Genomic DNA, 20,741 nt, shown 5'->3' with positions numbered 1-20,741 from the left:
GTGCTTTCCCCCCAGCCCCCCTTAAAGGTGAATTTGCCGTCTCTCAGAAAATTAGCCATAACTCCGAAACCAGTGGAGCAAATGCTTCGCAATTTATTATTATTATTATTATTATTATTATTATTATTATTATTATTATTATTATTATTATTATTATTATTATTATTTGTCTAATGTTAAGCTACAAAAAAGGTGTCTTTCATTTTTCTCGAGAAATGTATAGTTTCGTGGCAATTGTGTCTTAAAGAGAAAACAACAGTTTTTTGGCGGGAAAAATTCCCTTTATTTTTTATCTACGAGGTAAAGTAAAAAAAAATGTTTCAAATGAAAGTTTTAGATCGAAATCTAAGCTTTAAAACGAGGTATATATTGTCACAGTATGTAAAGCCAGAGCTGAGTAATGTAGCTTTGAACGTCATAAGAATATGCTTCAAGGCTCATAGGAATAAGATCAGAAAATGCCAGTTATGGTTCGGGGGGACTATTCCCTACCTTCATATTGGGCTTTCCATTATCCACCACCTATGGACCCGCCATGTCCCGGACTGGCAACAACCGGCAGCTTTCTTATATTATAAGTTTATTTTAATTTCTATACTTTTAAATAAATTCATAACAAGAACAGCATCACGGACCACCCACCCACCACTATAACCTAAGAATACTGTGTGCAATGTTTTCTAATATTCATTTTAAAATGAAGCCAGATTATTCGTGTAATTGATCTTCAAAATCTTCATTGTATTGAGGTACATTGTTGCATGATAACCCATTACAGTGCTCACACATAGCTGAACAGGTAAAGTCAGATATTCTGCAGCGACAATAATCTCCACACGCTGCCTTGCAAGAGCATGTAATTATTGCTAGGAGGTCATCAGGAGCAAAAGGTTTCATACTTAGTATCGGTCTTAAGGCTTTTCTTTTTACGTCACTTTCTTTGATATATTCATGTTTCCAACCCCAATGAGTAGGATTAAGTTTGTTTCCTAACCACAATTGTACCTGTAAGTACACTCTGAAGAGGTGCTGACGACACGCTTCTGAGGTCGATGGTAATTTAGCTAAATCAAAGTTTGACTTCAAAGAAGTCTTTGCAGTTAGTCTTGTAAATCTGAAATAACAAGCTTCGTTTAAGTTGAATATTTACTTAGCCCGTACATTGAAAGAACAAACTTTTCTCCATTCTCGACAAGAGTATCTTTTGATGCATCTTGTTGCAGGAAACATTCTGCCTTACATTTTGCCTCTGTGCTTTTTTTTGAATTAATTCAACTGCTTTTGTTTTCCCAGTTCCAAAAAATGACGAAGTTGTATCACAGCCAGAAATAGCATGGGCAAAAAGGAGAAGTTTGTCTATATTTTTGTTGGATCTTTTCAATTTATCGATATCAAAACAAGTGCTTGACGGGTTCTTTTCTTCAACATCTTTTCAAAAGAAAATGGGTCTCCTCTCTGGTGCTAATGCAACTAGCAATATTAAAATGTCCGTGTCATTTCCAACAACAATCACTCTGGAAAAGGTATCAAGTTTGTCAATTCGAGTCCTTACAATTTCAGTATCAGCATCTTCTTCAGCTATAACTGCTGCTAATCCAACCTTTTCCAACTCTTTACATGTGCATTCAATCAATTTCTTTTTATTCTTTCTGTTAGAAAGAAAAGGTTCTTTTTTTACGACACATTTAGTATTTTCGCATGAAGAATATTTCAGTGTCCTCTGGTGTTCTTCATCTTTCGTAGACGCCTCTTCTGGATAACCATCGAACACCACCGTATGATTATTTCCATACTTGGACAGTACAAATGAGCAATAGTTCCTAACAATATCTCCATATGTAGCATCCTTAGGCCATGAAACATAATGAAAAAGGAAACCTCCATCGATAACTATCCCAACATCTTCTAAGCATGGTTGCTCAACGATTCCTTCTGAAAATGCTTTAACTATAGACGATTTAGTTCTTCCGAAGGTAAGTATCATCAAAAATCGATGGAGGTACAGAAGACAATTCATATTCCAAATACATTTTCAGTTTATTGGGGCTGCCACATACACATAAAATACTATTAAAAATCTGTTGTGGGTTTATGTTCACTTTTAATGATCGAACCGATACAGACTTATGACTGGCTTGAGTAATCACCATGTCTTTTCTTTTCAATTTTAGCTCTCCAAAACTCTTACCTTTCATTTTTCCATAGCTGCCAAACCCATTTCATAAGCTTTATCACTGTTAACACTATCATTTGACACAAAGCCGGAATGTAAAGACACGAGATCCCCTGAAAGCTTGGTAAAAGGGTTGTGCTGTCTCAGCCAAAATGTAAATTTCTCAATATCCTTGTTATCTCTTTCTTTCCTTGATTTCCGCAGTTCAACATGCTGTTCAGTAAAATTTAAGGCTGTTCCTGCAAATTTATCCAAGGCTTCTTGTATCTTTAAACAGTAGGGTGTTCCATGAATCCATTTTGACAAAGTACTATCTGTTATTCCTCTTCCATGCGTCAGACCTCCCACAGCTTTCATTGGACGCATTAGGCATTGTTCTATTATGTCTGTCCAAGTTCCTGACCAATATTTCCCATTCCTGCGAACGGAAAAATAACCTTGTTTAGAAAATAATTCGTACTCTTCTTTTGATAGTTTAGATTCGAGTTTCAACATATGCTGAGCATATAAATGCACGGATTTAGCATAGGGCAAGTGGCCTGCAGCGTGGAAGTATGGAAGTATGTCTACTACTGTACTCAAGTGCATGTTCCAGTTGCCAGTTCTTTCTGCAAATATAAATTTCAACATAACATCTATGCACTTAATTAGATTTAGCCAAAGCTTTGCTGTTCTGCTAGATTATTTTCTCTCTTCAAAATTTGTTTCAGTGTTTAAAACAGTTTCTGTAACTTCATCATCCAAGTTAATTCGCTCGAAATCCAGTTCCTTGTCAATAAGCTGCTGACATATGTCTTCTAATTTCTTGCAGTCTTCTTCAATCTTTGGATATTCTTCTCTCGTTACCGTAATGAGAGACGCTGCAGTTAAACAATAAGCTCTTATTCCTCTAGAATATGCATGCCCACTTAACATGTGATTAACAGTTGCCGAACCATAAACAGTTTCCCATAGATTTTGTAAGCCACTTCCTTCCATTATGCGGTCCACTGATCCCATATAAGACATTAAAAGGTGAAATCCACCTAACCTAAGAATAACCTTTGATAAGTCACTATTAGGATCTGACCTTTCTACGATTTCTGTTGCTTTCAGATACAATGGTTGGTCAAAAGTAGCAATGCAAGATTGATTTCTTTTTCTACAGTGATCTGCAGCAAAAGATAAAGCAGAATAGATGGTAGATATATTATTTGGGTCTAAGTTTATAAATTTTACTGCCATAAGACATGTAGATTCAGAAGAATGCTTGGTGCTGCAAATAATGTTCATAAGCCCATTACAGCCAGGTTGCTTCTTTATACCTCCCATCCAAATTAAGTTTATCGGGTAAAAAATTCTACATAACTCCTCTGTGCTCTTACTAAGATTTCTGAGCTCACTGTACTATTTCGTCGGATTACACCAGCACTGGGGCTCGCTGACCCGGTGGAGCACATTTTTGTTATTTTTTTCGTTGTGTGTCAAATAAATACTATCATAATATACCTCGTTTTACAGCTTAGACTTCGATCTAAAATTTCATTTGAAACCTTTTTTTTTTTTTTACTTTACCTCATAGAAAAAAAATAAAGGGATTTTTTTCCGCCAAAAAACTGTTGTTTTCTCTTTAAGATACAATTGCCACGAAACTATACATTTCTCGAGAAAAATGAAAGACACCTTTTTCGTAGCTTAACATTAGACAAAGAAAAAAAAAATTGCAAAGCATTTGCTCCACTGGTTTCGGAGTTATGGCTAATTTTCTGAGAGACGGCAAATTCACCTTTAAGGGGGGCTGGAGGGAAAGCACAAGGGGGAGAACTGGGGACTTTTGGGAAATTACATGTCTCATCATAGTCTATCAACAGGAAAAAATTTAGCTCTCCGGGAATTACTTCCGACATCTAGCTTATTTTTTACCTTCATTGACTGGGCTAATATCAACTCTCTTAGGGACCATCTAGTGATGTTCTCCATATTCATGACTGTAATCTTTTCATGCACGACAACCCACCTTGCCGTAAGGCTAAAAAAGATTACAAACATGGCTTTAGTAAAAACAAATTAAAGACGAAACGTTTCATCTGTCGGTGCCTGTATTTCACTTGTTGCTGTACTTCATACTCTGGTGGTTATGTTGAGCACTCTGAGTAAGAAGAATTTTCCTTTTTCTTTTTTTAAATATAACTCACAGCTTTCGTTGTATGAACATTTGTAAATGGCCCGCATTGCTATGAGTACTGCTTGAAATGGTAAACAGCACTTGGTGTATTCACGTGGAACTTAAAAAAAAAAAGTTTCAGAATGAAACAGGCTGTGTAGAAATTAAAACAAGTAATTATCTTCGTTGTACAGATGTGAAAATTCCTCTGGGATAAAATAATAACCGGGAGCTCGTTATAACAATGGTTTTCATATTAAAGAAGACATGTCCAAAGTTTATGCTAGGTGTTCTGCTTCGTCTCAAATAAGTGAATTTTTCATATAAAAAATGAGGACAAGTTTCAGGTTATTCTTTATTTGGTAAGCGTACTTCTGAATTTAATCCTTAATAGATGTCGGTCTTCATTAGCTTAGAAACATGTTGTGGATGTAAATTAAGAAAAACAAATAATTCTACAACATTGTTAACTTTTAACATATATATATCCTAAGATGATGCAGACCAATTGATAATCTTATTGGGCTCAACAAAATGATATGGGTAAGTAAATCCTCATGCGTAAGTTTTTGACAAAGTCGAGGAAAAAAACAAACTTTTTTGTAAACTAAAAATCGAAACTGTTTGATAACCACAAGATCTATTAAGATTAAAGTAATCGTTACTGGGACTGTTTGCCCCGTTCAACCGTAACAATAGGCATAGACTAGAAGAAAATTTTTCGAACATAGCTTATAATATACCTGAATTGTAAATACAAGTTCAAAAGTACTTGTTGAATTGGGTTAAATATTCACTGAACAGACGATAACATTAACTTGGATAATAGAATTTGTAAAATTGATGTAAATGTGTTTGTGAGATTACTATTGTAATATCGTGTCTAAATGTGTCACAAAATATTCGTTTAAAATTCTCCCGTTTATCGTATTTGTAAATATGGCAACCCCACAATAAGATCAACTGGTCATGTATGACTTCGTCCAAACAGTGACAAAAATATATCGGTTGCCATACAAGGTTTAGCTTTCCTTGCCTGTGTGAATATGTTTGTGTGTGTGCTTAAAAGATGCATGTACTAACATAGGAAATTACCTAACTTTATGCAGCTCACCTGTGTGTATTTCTTAAAAATGTATATTCCTTCATAAACCAGTTTAATCGTAATGTTTCTTTCCTTGCTGTTATTTGCTTAACAAAATGCTAGAATATACATTGCCAAAGTTTAAATAAAGTAAGTTTACGTATCTATTGAAATTCTCATAAAGTTTGTGATATAAAGTGACATAAAAGAAAAAAAAACGATTTCTATCAATGTGCGTTTCACAAGAATCTTTCAAAATTGAAAAATAAAATGAGATTAAATCTTTCAGTTTTACGTGTGACGCTTATGCCATGTAGAATAGGTAAAGGAGACGGTGAGGATGAAAAATGAGTGGAATGGTGGAATGAAGAAAATGGGAGGAAATAGGAGAATCCCGAGAAATCCCACGTACACGGTGTTTGTCCAGCAAAAGTCCACTTGGCGCGATCTGGGATCGAACTTGTCAAAATTGAAGACCATAAAATTTTAATTAAATTGCAAAATATTCATATTGGTTACACAGATATATGCTCATAATTATTAGCGTGACGTACACGTGGCGGCCATCTTGGAATGTTGGTGTCATCTTGATTTTCAACACTTTCAAGTATGAAATCATTTCATTTCATCATCAATGTCTCTCCCAATATAAATAAGCAGATAACAGCTGCGATAAAACTTCGCTAGCGAGTAAAATATTAGCAAGGCGTCGTATTACGGCCATCTTGGAATATGGCCGCCGTTTTTGATTTGCACCACTTGCAACCATCGAATTATATTCTATCATGAAGGCCCCAATCCCAGTACAGATAAGTAGAGAAGTAGCTTTGATAAAATGTTTCAAGCAAAATGTAAATCAACTTCTTCACTACTAAAGGTCAACACTCATTTGGTTGGTTGATTTGAGTGTAACATCCCCATTGATTGCTAAGGCTGTACGGATGGAACCTAGTATTTAAAGTGGGATCTAAATCACAACTGGGCTTCGAGTCCGAGGCAAGTACCTCCACAGAAATCGAACCCAGAACCATGTTTGTTAGCTACTCATTCACGAAGAGGTACTTACAGATCGAGTGTATCTCCTACCTAAAGGTCTTTAATGTTCGTGAATTCCAATAAATAATCTCAACTGCATTCTGAGGTATAACTACCACCAGTGAAGTGGCTGGTTGACATTAATTCGAACCCGACAGCCAAAGAGAGCATTGGAGGAAGAGCTTCCGGTGATGTGTCTGTTCCATTTCTTGCAATGCAGTGACGTATACACAACTGTAACCAAAATGGAATAATTGGATAACAGTCCCACCATTTGCGCCACACAAATATTCCTAATGAACAGGTGCACGAGAGGCCACGCAGCTGAACAGCAAACAAATAAGATCCTGTTTCTCACTATTATCAATGTTTCATCTCCCTTGATGTCAATATTAAACTAAATGAAATATATAGGATAAAATTCTGGCGTTATAATCCATTAAGGTCTATGGCTTGCCAGATGAAGCATGGAAGACAGTGCTCAACATTGAATTTTATTGTATCTCTTTCGGTAACTTTACACGAAACAAACACAGTAGTTATATTGACAATAAGGGGAGTAAAAGTAATATTACTTAGGTTTCGTTCGTAGAACATATTCAGTATTTTACGAAAGGGATTTTTTCTATGAATTTGGTCATGAAGGGATTGTCAACTGTTCCTCAACAATTCTAACACTGTTTGTTCCTTTACTTTTTATCTTTATATTTTACATGTAATATGAGAGTCAATTTTATGTGTGTGTTACTGTTAGAAAAAAGATGCACAACAGACGCAATGCGATAATTAACAGTGTATTTTCTATATATACAGTTAAAAACATATTACAACTATCTATTATTATTATTAGCAACGACCGTTTAGACTATAAAATTTCATTTTCCTCGGTTTTCTCATCAAGTACTAATGAGAATTCACCTTCAAGCATATCCTCTTCAGTTCATAGGTGCACTTATATGCATCTCTGTTTTTTATTTTCTTGCTTCTACTCTGAGGCTTGCATCGTAGTAAAAACTGCTTTGTAACGTTGGTGTACCTTCCATCTGTGTTTATTACTGATCTTGTTCATTAGCTGGCATCAACAATCATCATGTTTCAAGCGATAATTACAGAAACAAAATGTGGACCGCTTAGTCCCAGGACTCTAGAGGATATAAACTAATACAGGGATGCAAATAAGCAAGAAAATTTTACTCGCCCAAGATAAAAGCTACTAGTCACATCTCACAATAGAAATCCTTTACTTACCTTCTGTATGATATTAAATACTCGCCCGCACCGACGAACCACTCGTCCCGGGCGAGTTGGGCGAGTGGTTATTTGCATCCCTGCACTAATATGAGCTCGTTATAATCTACTGATTGAGGTGTCTTTGGATACTAAACAAAATTAACAGTGCTTTTGGGCTGCATTTCGTTAACTATACCTACACTGTATACTATCAGGGCCGTAAATTGGAACTTTTCCTGGGGAGCAGGCATTAATATGTGGGCCCCTAAGAAAATATGAAGTTGGTCCCCGGAGAAATATATGAAATACTAGGTGAAACGCTCCTTCTTCGAGTGGGAGTGTGGGTATGGTAACTATTTTCGCCCCTTTCGTCCGTAGAATATGTATTACAATGAGAGCAAAAGTACAAAAATCCATAATCATACACCTTTTCCACCTCCATCCCTCACCCCACTTCCCCTGCCGATCCCGGATGAATTTGGATTTAAGTGGCTTCGAGAGTGGCACTATTTGTCTTAGCGATCCCGTATGACGCTGCATCTGTATAACGAAGATAATTACTTGTTTTAATTTATGCACAGTCTGTTCCATTCTGAAGCTTTCATTTTTTATTTATTTATTTATTTATTTATTTATTTTTTGTTTCACGTGAATAAAGCAAGTGCAATTTCATTTCAAGCACTACTCATAGCAATGCAGGCTATTTAAAAATGTTCGTACAACAATAGCTGTGAATCATATTCAGAAAAGAAAAAAAGAAGGTATAAAAATAACGCATCATAATAATACAAATCTAATTTCATATATTAGCATACATGTTTTGGCCGTAAATTAGCAGAATCGTGTTTCATTTTGGCATAGAAGTTTCCGAGCTCTTGTTATAACAATATTGCAACACTAACTTGTAAGAACATTTTGCTAATACACAAGTGACGAAATACCATTCTACTCCAACTAAAAACTCATATACACTCGTGTACAAATTTAATGTATCACACGTAACACCTACAGTCGCATTGCAGAATTCAAGAAACGACTATTTATATCAAACAGTGAAGTGCAGAGTAAGTATTATATTTAATCATAGTAGGGAGGCGAATGAAACTTGGTGAACGTACCCAACAACAAAACACTTAATTACAGCCACACACACAGAAAAGTTCTATGCAGTGGATCCCAGGCTGTGGATTCGATGTATTTTGTTACACAGAATCCAAATTTCAAAACCATAGGACGATTGACCATGTCAATCCCTTTTTATGGGCGAAAAACATGTGTCCTCCCTACTCAAAATCGCTTAGATTTTTTATCCATAAAAAAATAAATAAATAAATAAAAATAAAAAAAAAAAGAATTGACACGGTCAGTCGTCCTGGGGTTTCGAAATTTGGATTCTGTGTAACAAAATACATCGAATCCATAACCTGGGATTCGCTGCACAGAACTAGTCTGTCTGTCTGTCTGTGTGTGTGTGTGGGGGGGGGGGGTGAGTGAGTGAGAGTGAGAGAGAGGGAGAGAGAAGTGTGAGGTGCTTGGATGTTCGATGAGCTTCGAAATGCAAATTAGCATTCTCTTGTTATATCTAGTCTACACAACCATTTTCTATTTAAAAAAATTAACAAAATTTTTCGAGAATGGAGACGAGACAAAAAAAATTATACGTCGTCTCGTTTTCGAGACGAGAAATTTGTCGTCTCAGTTTCGGGGGCGTAACGCTGTTGTGCTGGTACGCGACGCGCCTCTGTGCAGTGCTCCTACAGATGTGTTCCTTACAAAATACTTTCACGATATCGAAAACCCATTAAAATTTATACAAAACTGCTGAAACAAAGGTATGCATAGGATAAGTTCATTATTTTATTTCGTATTTGTTACACTTTTGTACGTCGGGATAAGGGACGGCAAGCAATAAATCCGGCCCTGTGTACTGTACAGCATCATTCTTTGCAAAATTTGGTCTTATCATTTCCTTACCCCCTTAAGTTAGTAGGGAAGCCGCAGATAACCAAGTGTTTCTGGAATTGAAGAAGCTAACTTTAGAACCGGAAAACTTAACAAGGAAGTCGTGACACACGCATTCGACAAAAAGACAACTGTTTCGTGAGAAAACAACGCATGCAACCAGTCAACATATTTATACCACAATATCACAGAATGATAAGTTTCTTTAACAGGGCATGTTCTGTGAAATCATTTGGTACATTCAATGTAAGTGAATTACTGAAATCCACTGTCCTAAAAAGTTTCGAGGATCGCACGGGCGGATCCAGGGGTTTGATCATCTCCCAGAAGAGGAAACTCATATATATATATATATATATATATATATATATATATATATATATATATATATATATCCATCCTAGAGTTTGGAACTCTTTAAAAGTAGCTCTAAGTAGCAGTATTACAACCCACTGCCCCTGCGAGGAGCAGTGTACACTATACCAGTGTGACCGGCTAGCCACGATTTTCCTACAACGAATTTCCTAACGAAAACAGTTCGCATCAAGAAACTCAAGAGGTTCACAATTGATCGACAGCACCGCATAACCAATCTAATAGTGGATCCAATATTATATCATGCGCCTATCTTTTATTTTTTTTTCTGAAGTCGTTCTCCGAGAGGCTTTCTGATTAACATCTACATATCTCGTACACGCTTACCAGTAAAGCGTTGTTTCGTGCACATTGTAACGCCTTTTAGTTGGTCCAATGGTATTCAGTAATGAGAGTTTTCTAGTTGTATTCATCTCTTTCACTGGAAATTTATATTTTCTCTGATAGTACAAGTATTTCCCGGTGTTTCTTACATAATATCATATATAATATGAAGCATGTGTAGACTGGTCTGTTCTTTTGTATTTCAAATACAATCAAAACTCATGTATGTATGTTGTGAAGTGCCTAGAGAAGGCTATAGAGCCTAAACTTAGTCACATCAGTGGCTCAGTGGTAGAGCGTTCACTTCTGGTGCATGAGGTCCTTGGTTCGATCCCAGCTTTCTCCATGTGAACTTTGTGGTGGACAAAAATCGCGTGCGTATGTTTTCTCGGGGTTCTCCCGTTTCCTGCCACTTTCTTTATTCCATCATATCATTCATTTCTCATCATCACCGTCTCCTTTAGCCTAACCGGCATAACTGTAAAACTTTCTATTTCTTAGCCACTTCAGGGAAGTCATCAATAAATAAATACTGTGGGGTTCCTATTATCCGAATGATGTCCATTCATCCGATAATTTGTTACTCATGCAACAGGTGCAAAATTCGTCTTATCCACATAGTGCTTTTTGGATCAAAAGATCCAATATATTTCAGGCAAAAATTTTCTTGTGGGCCTTATGTCTGGAGAACTACATATAGTGTAGCCAAACCCAACCTATCACTTAACTCAGTGGGGTGTGCTTATTTTTTACTGCTTATTCTGTAAAAAAATACGAAAACTCGATTTAGGGACCGTTCAAAAATTTGGTGGTCCCTGATCCAAAAAAATAATTATTAGCCAAGATAGCAATCTTTTAACCCCCCTTTTTTTATCATTCCTAAAATTAGTTTATTTTCACGAAACGAAAAACCAGTGGAATGCACACAATGTATTTGATGAATATTGCGTTTCATATTAAATTTTCGAACTTTTAGATCGAAGATAGATGCATCAGAGAGATACTAGGTACGAATAATGCATGTTGCCTTTGACTGCTGGACCTTAATCTGAGATTTCGTTCTCGATGTTTGGCCATTTTTGTCCCATTGCAACAAATTTTCGGTGGCCTTTAATCTCCGAAACGACGCAATTCTGGACACTTGTACAGTTCGCAGCAAAATAACCCTGCAATATGAGCATGTAAGTTTATTGTGAAACGACGAAGTCTTTTGCTCCAAAATAAGTGTGCAGGGGAGGACACTGAGGTTTCTCCTGGCGTGATTCGTGCCACTTAGACGTTATATTGATTCCCTGCGCTGTTAGGCGCAGTTTCACAATAAACTTACATGCTCATGTTTCAGGTTTTTTGCTGCGAACTGTACCTGTCCTCAAACTATATCTTTTGTCATCATCTATCATCACTCGTGAATTTGTCCTCATATCACGGTAACATCCTATATTTACACTTTCATTTAGGTTTAATATTTCTTGGATTGATAATGTGTTTAAAAAAATGCTAGGAAAGAAAATTGGTTGTGAGAGAAGTATACATTCACAAGGGCCAGCCCAGGACAAACCATTTTTTGTATGTGTGTGTTCTTACGATTCCATAGTAGTTAAAAATAGGATTATGTCATTGAGAATTTGTACGTTGTCAGCTGAATGTATCCTGGAGACTAGGGACGAATAAGTGAATGAAAAGAACGAGAGTTTCAAAGCATGAGGATCGAACAATGGATTCTTCTCTTGGGGAGGTAGCCGTCCGTGTCTTTATCATCTGTCGTGTGTAGGGTGGCCATACGTCCAGATTAATCGGAAAGTCCCGTTTTGAAAATATAAAATATTCTCCCGATATTTTAATAATTACACATTTTGTCTCTACAGAACGCCATAATTGTTTTATTGTAATTTATGCTCTACATACTGTTTTCTTTTACATTTTCATTTTATAGTACTGCTTTACTCTAAAACTATTAATTGATTATAAAAGAAGTTTTTGCTGCATTTTTCAAAGGTGTTACTTTTTAAACTGTTGGAATTATGGTAATCCTAGTCATATCCAAGTACACTGGCATTTTGGTATCCGGATGTTCTTTAAACATTGTACGATTGTGACAGTCGTGAGTGGATGATATATTGTGTTCGATATACTTTCCAGATTTTTGAACAATCTGCCCTAAATAACTAGTTCGAACAAAAGTATATATATATATATATATATATATATATATATATATATATATATATATATATATATATATATATATATATATATATATATATATATATATATATATATATATATATATATATATATATATATATATATATATATTCTATTTCCGGATTCCCTTTTACTGACAATTGTTGAATTGCCAGAGATGGTTCGAGTTGTATATGTGAGGGAAATTGGAAACAGAATGGATGGGAGTAAATAGCATCTGTGCGAAAACAAAAAGGCTGAAGCCAATAGTAGCGTGAATGTGAAGCGTGAGATGCTGGGAGGAAAGAGGCTATCAATAGTATCCTGTTTCTCTCAGCCACCTGTGTCAACACTCAACTCCTTCAAACAAAGAGACTGCTCTACTTCGGTGTTCCATTGAGAACTCAGCTACACATTATCTACGGACGAATTAAAAGCGGTCAGGCGCTAATATTTTCTTTTAGGTAATCCATTGCGGAGATCAATGAATGGAAGCTTTATTATTTATTTATTTATTGGACTTCCAAACTGTTATGCATAAGTGGAAAGTCTCATAGACCTAGTGTCAACGGCTCGAGCGGCTCTGCTCGCGGCTCAGTCACCACGGAGCCGAACCGAGAAATGAGCTGAGCCAACAGCTTACTGAACCGAACCGCCTCGAGCCATCGGCTCAGTTAGGCCGAGCCGGCTCGAGCCGCTGGCTCACCTGAGCCGAGTGGACTCGGTTTTGACATCACTACATAGAACTGGTATGTCCGTCCATCTATGAAAAAAAACAACATAAAAAACATGAAGCGTCCTAAGAATAGGTTTTATCTTATTTACCCTCTATTCAAACTAGAAGTGGTGGAAACCAACAATTTCTGGTTTGAATGTGGACCACCATAGGGCAAAAGCGATAGTACAGTCAGTGACGAAAGTTCTTCCTGTTTGATTAAATTGAATCGGTGAGTAGAAAAAAGAGAATATTCCCCAACACGTTACTTTTGAAAAACGAAAAGTAAAACTGTTTACCAGAAATACCATTGCTTAAGTGAAAATATATGTATGGGAGATTTGTAGCGTATGTTAAGACCTTTCATTTCCCAAAATTTCAAAAACGTAATGGAATTGGATATTTAGTTATAGAGAAATTGTTATCGTGGAATGTTATCCTTTATTTTTGGAATGTTCTCCTTTTTCTACTCACCGATTCAATTAGTTTCGTAAATAACTTTAGAATGGAAGGGCAATTTGAGTACAGTTTTCAGTAAATTAAAAAGAACGTAATTTTCTGTACGTTCCAGCCTAGAAACTCGGTGAAACTGTGTACGTTCCACCGTTATTCCCAAAATAAATTTTACTAAACGGAAAGAACTTTTGTCGGTGACTACATGCAGATAGTAGGAAGTGGTAGAAATAAACTTCCGAGTTCAACGTTGATCACCATAAAACAAAAACAGTCATAAACAGCAAGAAGCTGTTTTTTTGGAATCGATTGTTAAGTCCTAAGATTATATTTCCATGTTTACACTTATCTCTATACTAAATCGGAAAGTGATCGGCATGTACTATTAACTGTTCCGGTATTGATCTTCATAGAGCAAAAACGGTAACAGGTAGGCATTATCCCTCTGTTCAACCGAAAATGTGATCAATTATGATTTCCAATCCCAACATTGATCGTCCTAGTGAAAATATGGTAATAGCGAGGAGCAGCTTTCTGATATGGATTGAGTACCGCAAAAGCAGGTTGTTTCTGATCTTATCATTCTGTTGCAACCGGCAGTTGTAGAGCTATTACTTTCGACTGTTTACATAGTTTGCAAGTTTACCGTAGTTTCATAGCATGAAACGAAGCTCAATTTTTTTTTATATTACTGAGAGGACTTTCACAACTATTTGGGATAAACTATGTTTTAAGATAGCCGGTGCTTCTCAGGTATGTGCACCCACATAAATAATTGAGTGTAAATAGTATTTTCGAACTCCAGAGCACGTGATTTCCAAAGTTTTTATTAATTACTTATTATTATTATTAACCAATGAGCTAACTGTTAATTAAGCCCAAATCAGCAGACTTCCCTTTATGGTCATTCTACTGCCAACTCTCTAGACACATGAAAAATCTCGTATCTTTGATTAAACGATTCAGTACAGTGGGCAGTTTCGATTGCAGGTAACTGTCGAAATAGTGATCTTTCTATTACGAAGGCTTTAAAGAGTATTTGCTACCCTTTTTTAAAAAAGGAGTTTGATTTACGAAAACTCTATTACATATTTATCATGTCTTATCGTGTATGCGTCCGTCCGAGAGAGAAAATAATCTCAAGAACTCCTTCATGGATGAACACCAATTTTGTCCATGATGTAAAGGATCAGAAGTTAGGTACAGACTTTGTTGCTGAAGGTGGTATTCAAACCAGTAGTTGTAGATATGACCCATTCCAGTTTTAACATTAATCGCTAGAGAACAAAAGCGGTAATAGATAGCACAGAGTGTTTCCTGCATCGATTAAGTGTCCCAAGAGTCTATTTAATATCTATCCTTAACTCGAGTAAAGCCGGAAGTGAATGAAATCCATTACAACTTCTGGTTTTAGTATTGATCTACAGACCAAAAATGATAAGATAGCGAGAAACTGTTTTCTTGAATTGATTTAACATTATAAGAATGGGTTCTAGCTTCTCTCTAAACCCTCTATTCAGACCGGAAGTGGTAGAAATCAACCACTTCCGATTTTAATGTTGATCATTTGATATGTGGGTCGTTCAATATATGTTACCCTAAGCTGTAAGAAACTTATTTTTTAAAATTCATTCGTAAACTATATAATCATGTGTGGGTGGGTCCTTCCCACACACCTAAAACCTCTCCTAAAACTGAGAGTGGTAGAAATCGATTACCACGTACAGTTTCAAAGTTAATTGAGAAACTATCACGTCATAGAAACAAAAGCCCTTCACGATGTGCACGTGGCACTGCTAATTGTTGCATTAAACGAACTAGCACTCGCTTTGAAGAAATTTCATCACCCAGTGCAGAGACCTAAGTGCTGACAAATCTGAGGTCATGAACTGCATGCATCCCGAGAAGAAATACTGACTCCCGTTATCTCATTGACCAGAAATTAATCAATATTATTGCGTTTAACGGGAAAAGGCGAGACATATAAGCTGAAGAAAATGATACAGATGGTTGAGTTTAAATTCTCATGAGTAATTTTCAGTTTTTTGTAAACTTAAAAATTTTTCGGTAACCACACCATGCATTAAGATGGAAGGGAGATTAATATATTCTCTTTAAGCTTTTGATTAACATTAGCATTTTGATTAAGACAAAATTCGATTAATAAGACAGCCAAAAATTACGGCTAATCTTTAAACTTGTTTCACTATAAAATTATTTTTTAAAAATGAGGCAGATATCAATCGATAGATGGACCGCGTCAAGCTGAACAAAATGAGATACGGAAAAAAGCCGGGAAAAACTCCTTTATGGCGCCAAGAAGTCTGTTGTTCGTTGTTAATAATATTGATAATATTCTATTGCAACAGATGGTTTGTTACATTGTTTACCAATGGGTTGTGTATGTAAAAGAATACACCGTTAAGTATCAGATGTTTATCTTGTAACAGCAGCACATACTCCTATAGCTAATCTTAACATTGACAGACACTCATTGTAGTACTTGTAGTGAACGCATTTCTTATGTGTATATTTTGTAAGTAGGTTAAAAATAAATGTTTTACCTTATTATGCTCGACTACTTTTATCAAACATTGTGCCTTTCCTTTGCGAATAATCCCAGATAGCCTTCGTCCCATTCAACTAGTATTATCAATATTCTATTGTATTTATGTATTTATTGCATTTTATTATAATAGTCTGTATTAGGAATTACTAACGTATGAAAAGGGAAGAATATGAGTAACGTTTTCCATTTCTCGAGACTTGAGTTGGCGGCAGCGTATCGCGCAGTTTCCGTGCTGTTGTCGGAGTCCGTGGATCGATACGAGATATTTTTGTAGAAGGAAGAGAGTCGAGTGAGAAAATGTGGCGAGTCAACAACAACACTTGGGGTCGACGTGGTGGGCTGTGAGTGTTGGTATGACAGGGTTGCGGCCACCCGAGCGAGTAGCCCCCTTGGCCAGCGCCGAGGACTTAAGTCGCTTCACCACCCCTGGGACCACTCCATCACCTCGGAACCCATTATCTGGACAACAGAGCACAGGCTCTATACCTAATGTCATTCCACGACAATCGCCGTCGATCGGAGGCGACGGCCGTGAAAGGTCACCGAACTATGACCAATATAGGTCACACCCTAATACGTATGGGGTGCCTGACCACCTACTGCCAAAAAGTGCATCTCGTCGTCCAGGCGAAGATACAGGAAATGTGGAGGATGAAGACGTGCAGTTACAAGATGACTTGGAATATGAAGGGGCAGAATTCAAGTTGGAAACTCCTCGGCAGCCCTTGTGTCCTGGACCAGAGGACAGGTTCGTATTATTTGGTTATTTCATAGTTGTCTGTTCTGTTGTCACGTAGTCCTTTCAACGTAACAATACTTATCTCGTACATGTAGCAGGCATTCCATGACACTAGGACCATTATTTTTTCTTATAAAATTAATAGAGATTAGCGTTGCCCACGAAACGATATTTCCATGTCTCATCTCAAAAAGAGTTTCTGTGTATTATCTTGTATGTTGTCATGGAAATTGTATGTCATCTCGTCTCGTGGATAAAACTAATCCACATAAAACATTAATATAATGCCATCGTGGCTACAGTTGTCTATTGTTAATACATCCAGAATAGATTGGCCAACAAAATCATGTTTTCTAATGTCAGACATAAGTAGAATTGTAAAAGCTAAAGCTCAGTCAGCACATTGTAGAAACACTCTTAAAGTGTGTTAAGTTGAATCTCAATCGGAAATCGGGGGTTACTGACAGCACATTGATATGATTTGAATCGGAGTACTTTTGTTAATCTTCTTATTACCGAAAGGCTGTTTTAATGCATGCCATTCAATATTTAATGTAACCTTCAATAACAGGAATAGAACATTGTAAGGTACTTTAGAACTTCGAGTATTTGTGTGATATTCATTGGGACAGTGCAACAATAGTCCCTAATTCTAAGGGAGGTGAATGTTGATTGAATGATGATTGAAGAATTTGTGAAATGAAAACGCGGGAGGAAATGGGTGTATCCTGAGAAAACCCCGAACACGATTATTCACCACCATGAACTTACATGACCGGGGATCGAACCACGGACCCCATGCACCAGAGGTAAGCGCTTTTACTACTGAACCACCATCAGGCCCGTGCTGGCCCACCGGGATACAGGGACATGTTCCGGTGCGCCCTTTGCAACATCACATTATAAATAAAGGCACAGTATTTTAAATAAAAAAAATCTTAGTTATTGGTAAAGAACCCGTGATAAGCGCAGTGCGCTCTTTACACAAGGCGCCCTTGAGAAACCACACCGAAGGTAAACAACTTTGTGTATTTTTCAGTATGGCACAGTTCTGTACAATGAATACATACTGTGACTGTTGGTAAAGAACCTGTGAAGGGTACTGTGCACCCTTTACGTAAGGTGCCCTTGTGAAACCACATCAAAGATAAACGGATTTATTCTTCTGTGTAGTACAGTTCAGTAAAATAAAGACATATTGTTACTGTTGATAAAGAACCCGTGAAGGGTAAAGTGCACCCTGCGCATAGAGCGCCCTGCGAAACATTATGATAAGTGGTTTTAGTTGTTCTTCTGTATACCAGTTCTGTATAGTAAATTCATATAGTGACTATTGATGAAGAACCTGTGAATGGTACAGTGCGCCCTTATAAAAGACTGCCTGCGAAGTATCAGATTATAAATATATCTTTTAAAATTCTTCTGAATACCAGTTTTGAATTATACATTCATACAGTTGCTATTAGCAGAGAACAGGCAAAGAGTACAATCACTTAAAAAAAGTATAAAGCCAATAAAGCAATTAACATGTAGGTCTATTTGGTAAGATAATATAGGAGTTTTTCGTGCTGCTACTCATTTATTGCAAAAATAAATAAATAAATAAATCAGAAGTTAAGCGCAATCGATATAGCGGAGATTAAGCAATTTAAGATTTTTTTAAAGCTCTTTATTTTCAATACCCGTATATATATCCCTGGAAGAAGATTCACCTAACGGATATATCATCTATACTATCCCAGAGGATTTCTTTGTACCCCAGCGCGTGCGCAGAAGTATCATATTCCACCGAATTACATATTACGAGGAGGAAACCATTTAATGCAGCTTACTTTTGCCAAATATGTATTCACGCAATATTCGGAAATCCCTGTGCCATGTGGAGAATCCCTTGTACATTCGTTCATCACATATGAAGGGTAAGGGGAAAAAACAAGGAATGTCCATGTATGAGCTTTTTCGGGTGCTTTGTCCTTTCTGTTGGTGACTCTTGGTACTATTTGCCTGTATATGCCATGTATTCGTATATGTAAAAATGTCCATGTAAAAAGGCCAAAAGATGTAACTAACCCTATTCTTTTACGTGGTTTTCAATATTAAAACGCCGTTTTCTCGAAAATGCAATTTTGTGACATTCCTTCTTTTTTCCCCTTACCCTTCATATGATCTTTGCATTTTTGGATACTACATGTTATGTTTCTTTACATGCCACCTGACTGTCCTATGCACAGTTGTTATAAACCTAATCTTCTTCGAAGTTATTTTTTCCATTTTCACACACACTCGTAATTTTGACAGGAAACCGTTCATTTATCATCCTTCACCATTAGCCTAGAAGATACAACTAGTGTGATACGTTAAAGGCTTCATTACATTTAAATTTCTTCCTCCGAGAGTTTATTCTGTACTGAGACAAAATACAAGAGTGTACCCAAAAGTTCCAGGACAGTACTCATAACATGCAAACCGCTTGCAGTTCACGAGTTTCCGCTAGGATGTGTTGCGGTGGTCTTGTGAGCTAATGTTCCGAGTAACGTGGTTTGAAGTGGAAGCGTTTGAATGTTGCACGTGTTTTCGTGTGTGTGTTGCATTAGCCGTCTGCGATTTTTTTTTTTATCTTGGCGGTATGGCGGAAGTTGAAGAGCAAAGGGTGTGCATCAAATCCTGGGCATTGGGTAAAGCGGGAAGTGAAACTTATGAAATGTTGAAACATCCTTTTGGTGATTCGTGCATGAGCCGTAGCGAACCTTTCAGTGGTTTGAACGCTTTCAAGAAAGGCAGAACATCGACTGCTGCTGATGATCGATCGGGTAGACCGTGCACGGCAACAACCCCTTCAAAAGTGAAAGATGTGAGGGCGGCTGTGAACAAGGATCGTCGATGTATCATACACGATTTCTGTGCAGAGATTGGAATTGGATATGGAACTTGTCAGCGAATTCTCAGTGACCAGTTGAACATGCATCGCATTGCAGCGAAGTTCGTGCCGAGAGTGCTGACCCAGGATCAAAAGGACTGTCGAGTACAGATCTGTGAGGAACTGAAGGAAGCTGTGAAAAACGATCACACGCTCCTTGTCAACGTCATTACAGGCGATGAGAGCATCGTTTATATTTACGACCCAGAAACTAAACTGCAGGCTTAATAAAAGAGTCCTGGGTCTCCAAGACCCAAAAAAGCACGCATGGAAAGAAGCAAATTTGGAAGACGATGCTCATTTGTTTCTTTGACTAAGAGGTGATCGTACACCGGGAAGTTGTCCCACATTTAAGCACGGTCAATGCAGACTTCTATTGTGATGTCCTAAGAAGGTTGCGTGAAAATGTGCGTCGCAAAAGGTCACAGAAATGGCATAACGGTAACCCCATTCTCCACCACGACAATGCACCTGCACACCAGTCCTTTAAAGTAGCACAGTTTTTGCCTAAGAACAACACGACAGTGGTTCCCTATCTCCCATACTCACCTGACCTGGCCCCATGTGGCTCTCTTTTCCCCAAGCTGAAGCTTCGGATGAAGAGGCGAAGTTTCGACACCATTTCAGAAATTCAAGAAGAATCGCATCGGATAATTGACACTATTAAAAAAAAAAAATCCAGAAATGCTTCCAAGCATGGCAGAAACACTGGAATCGCTGTGTTAATGCAAAAGGGTAGTACTTTGTAGCTAATTGAGGGATTTAACTTCAAAGGTAAGAAACTTGCATTTTACAGATTCAGTCCTGGAGCTTTTGGATACACCCTTGTTGATCAATC

General features: G+C 37.1%; 1 protein-coding gene across 3 annotated transcripts in view; it reads left to right on the top strand.

Annotated features, from left to right (window-relative positions):
* Nucleotides 1-20,741, top strand: part of LOC145666957 (equilibrative nucleoside transporter 1-like) — a 213,940-nt gene that overhangs the window by 124,679 nt on the left and 68,520 nt on the right. The window contains exon 1 of one of the 3 annotated variants that reach the window (XM_081734584.1): nt 16,548-16,995. The exons of the other annotated variants lie outside the window; for them this stretch is intronic. Within the exon in view, the coding sequence (XP_081590710.1) occupies nt 16,601-16,995 (395 nt within the window). The 5' untranslated portion in view covers nt 16,548-16,600. Of the gene's footprint in view, nt 1-16,547; nt 16,996-20,741 lie in introns of those variants that run through there. 3 annotated transcript variants of the gene reach the window in all.

Source organism: Thermobia domestica, chromosome 12 (assembly GCF_964235325.1).
Source record: "Thermobia domestica chromosome 12, izTheDome1.hap1.1, whole genome shotgun sequence".
Lineage (NCBI taxonomy): Eukaryota > Metazoa > Arthropoda > Insecta > Zygentoma > Lepismatidae > Thermobia > Thermobia domestica.
Note: the sequence above shows the minus strand (reverse complement) of the source record. Positions and strands in the feature narration are given on the sequence as shown.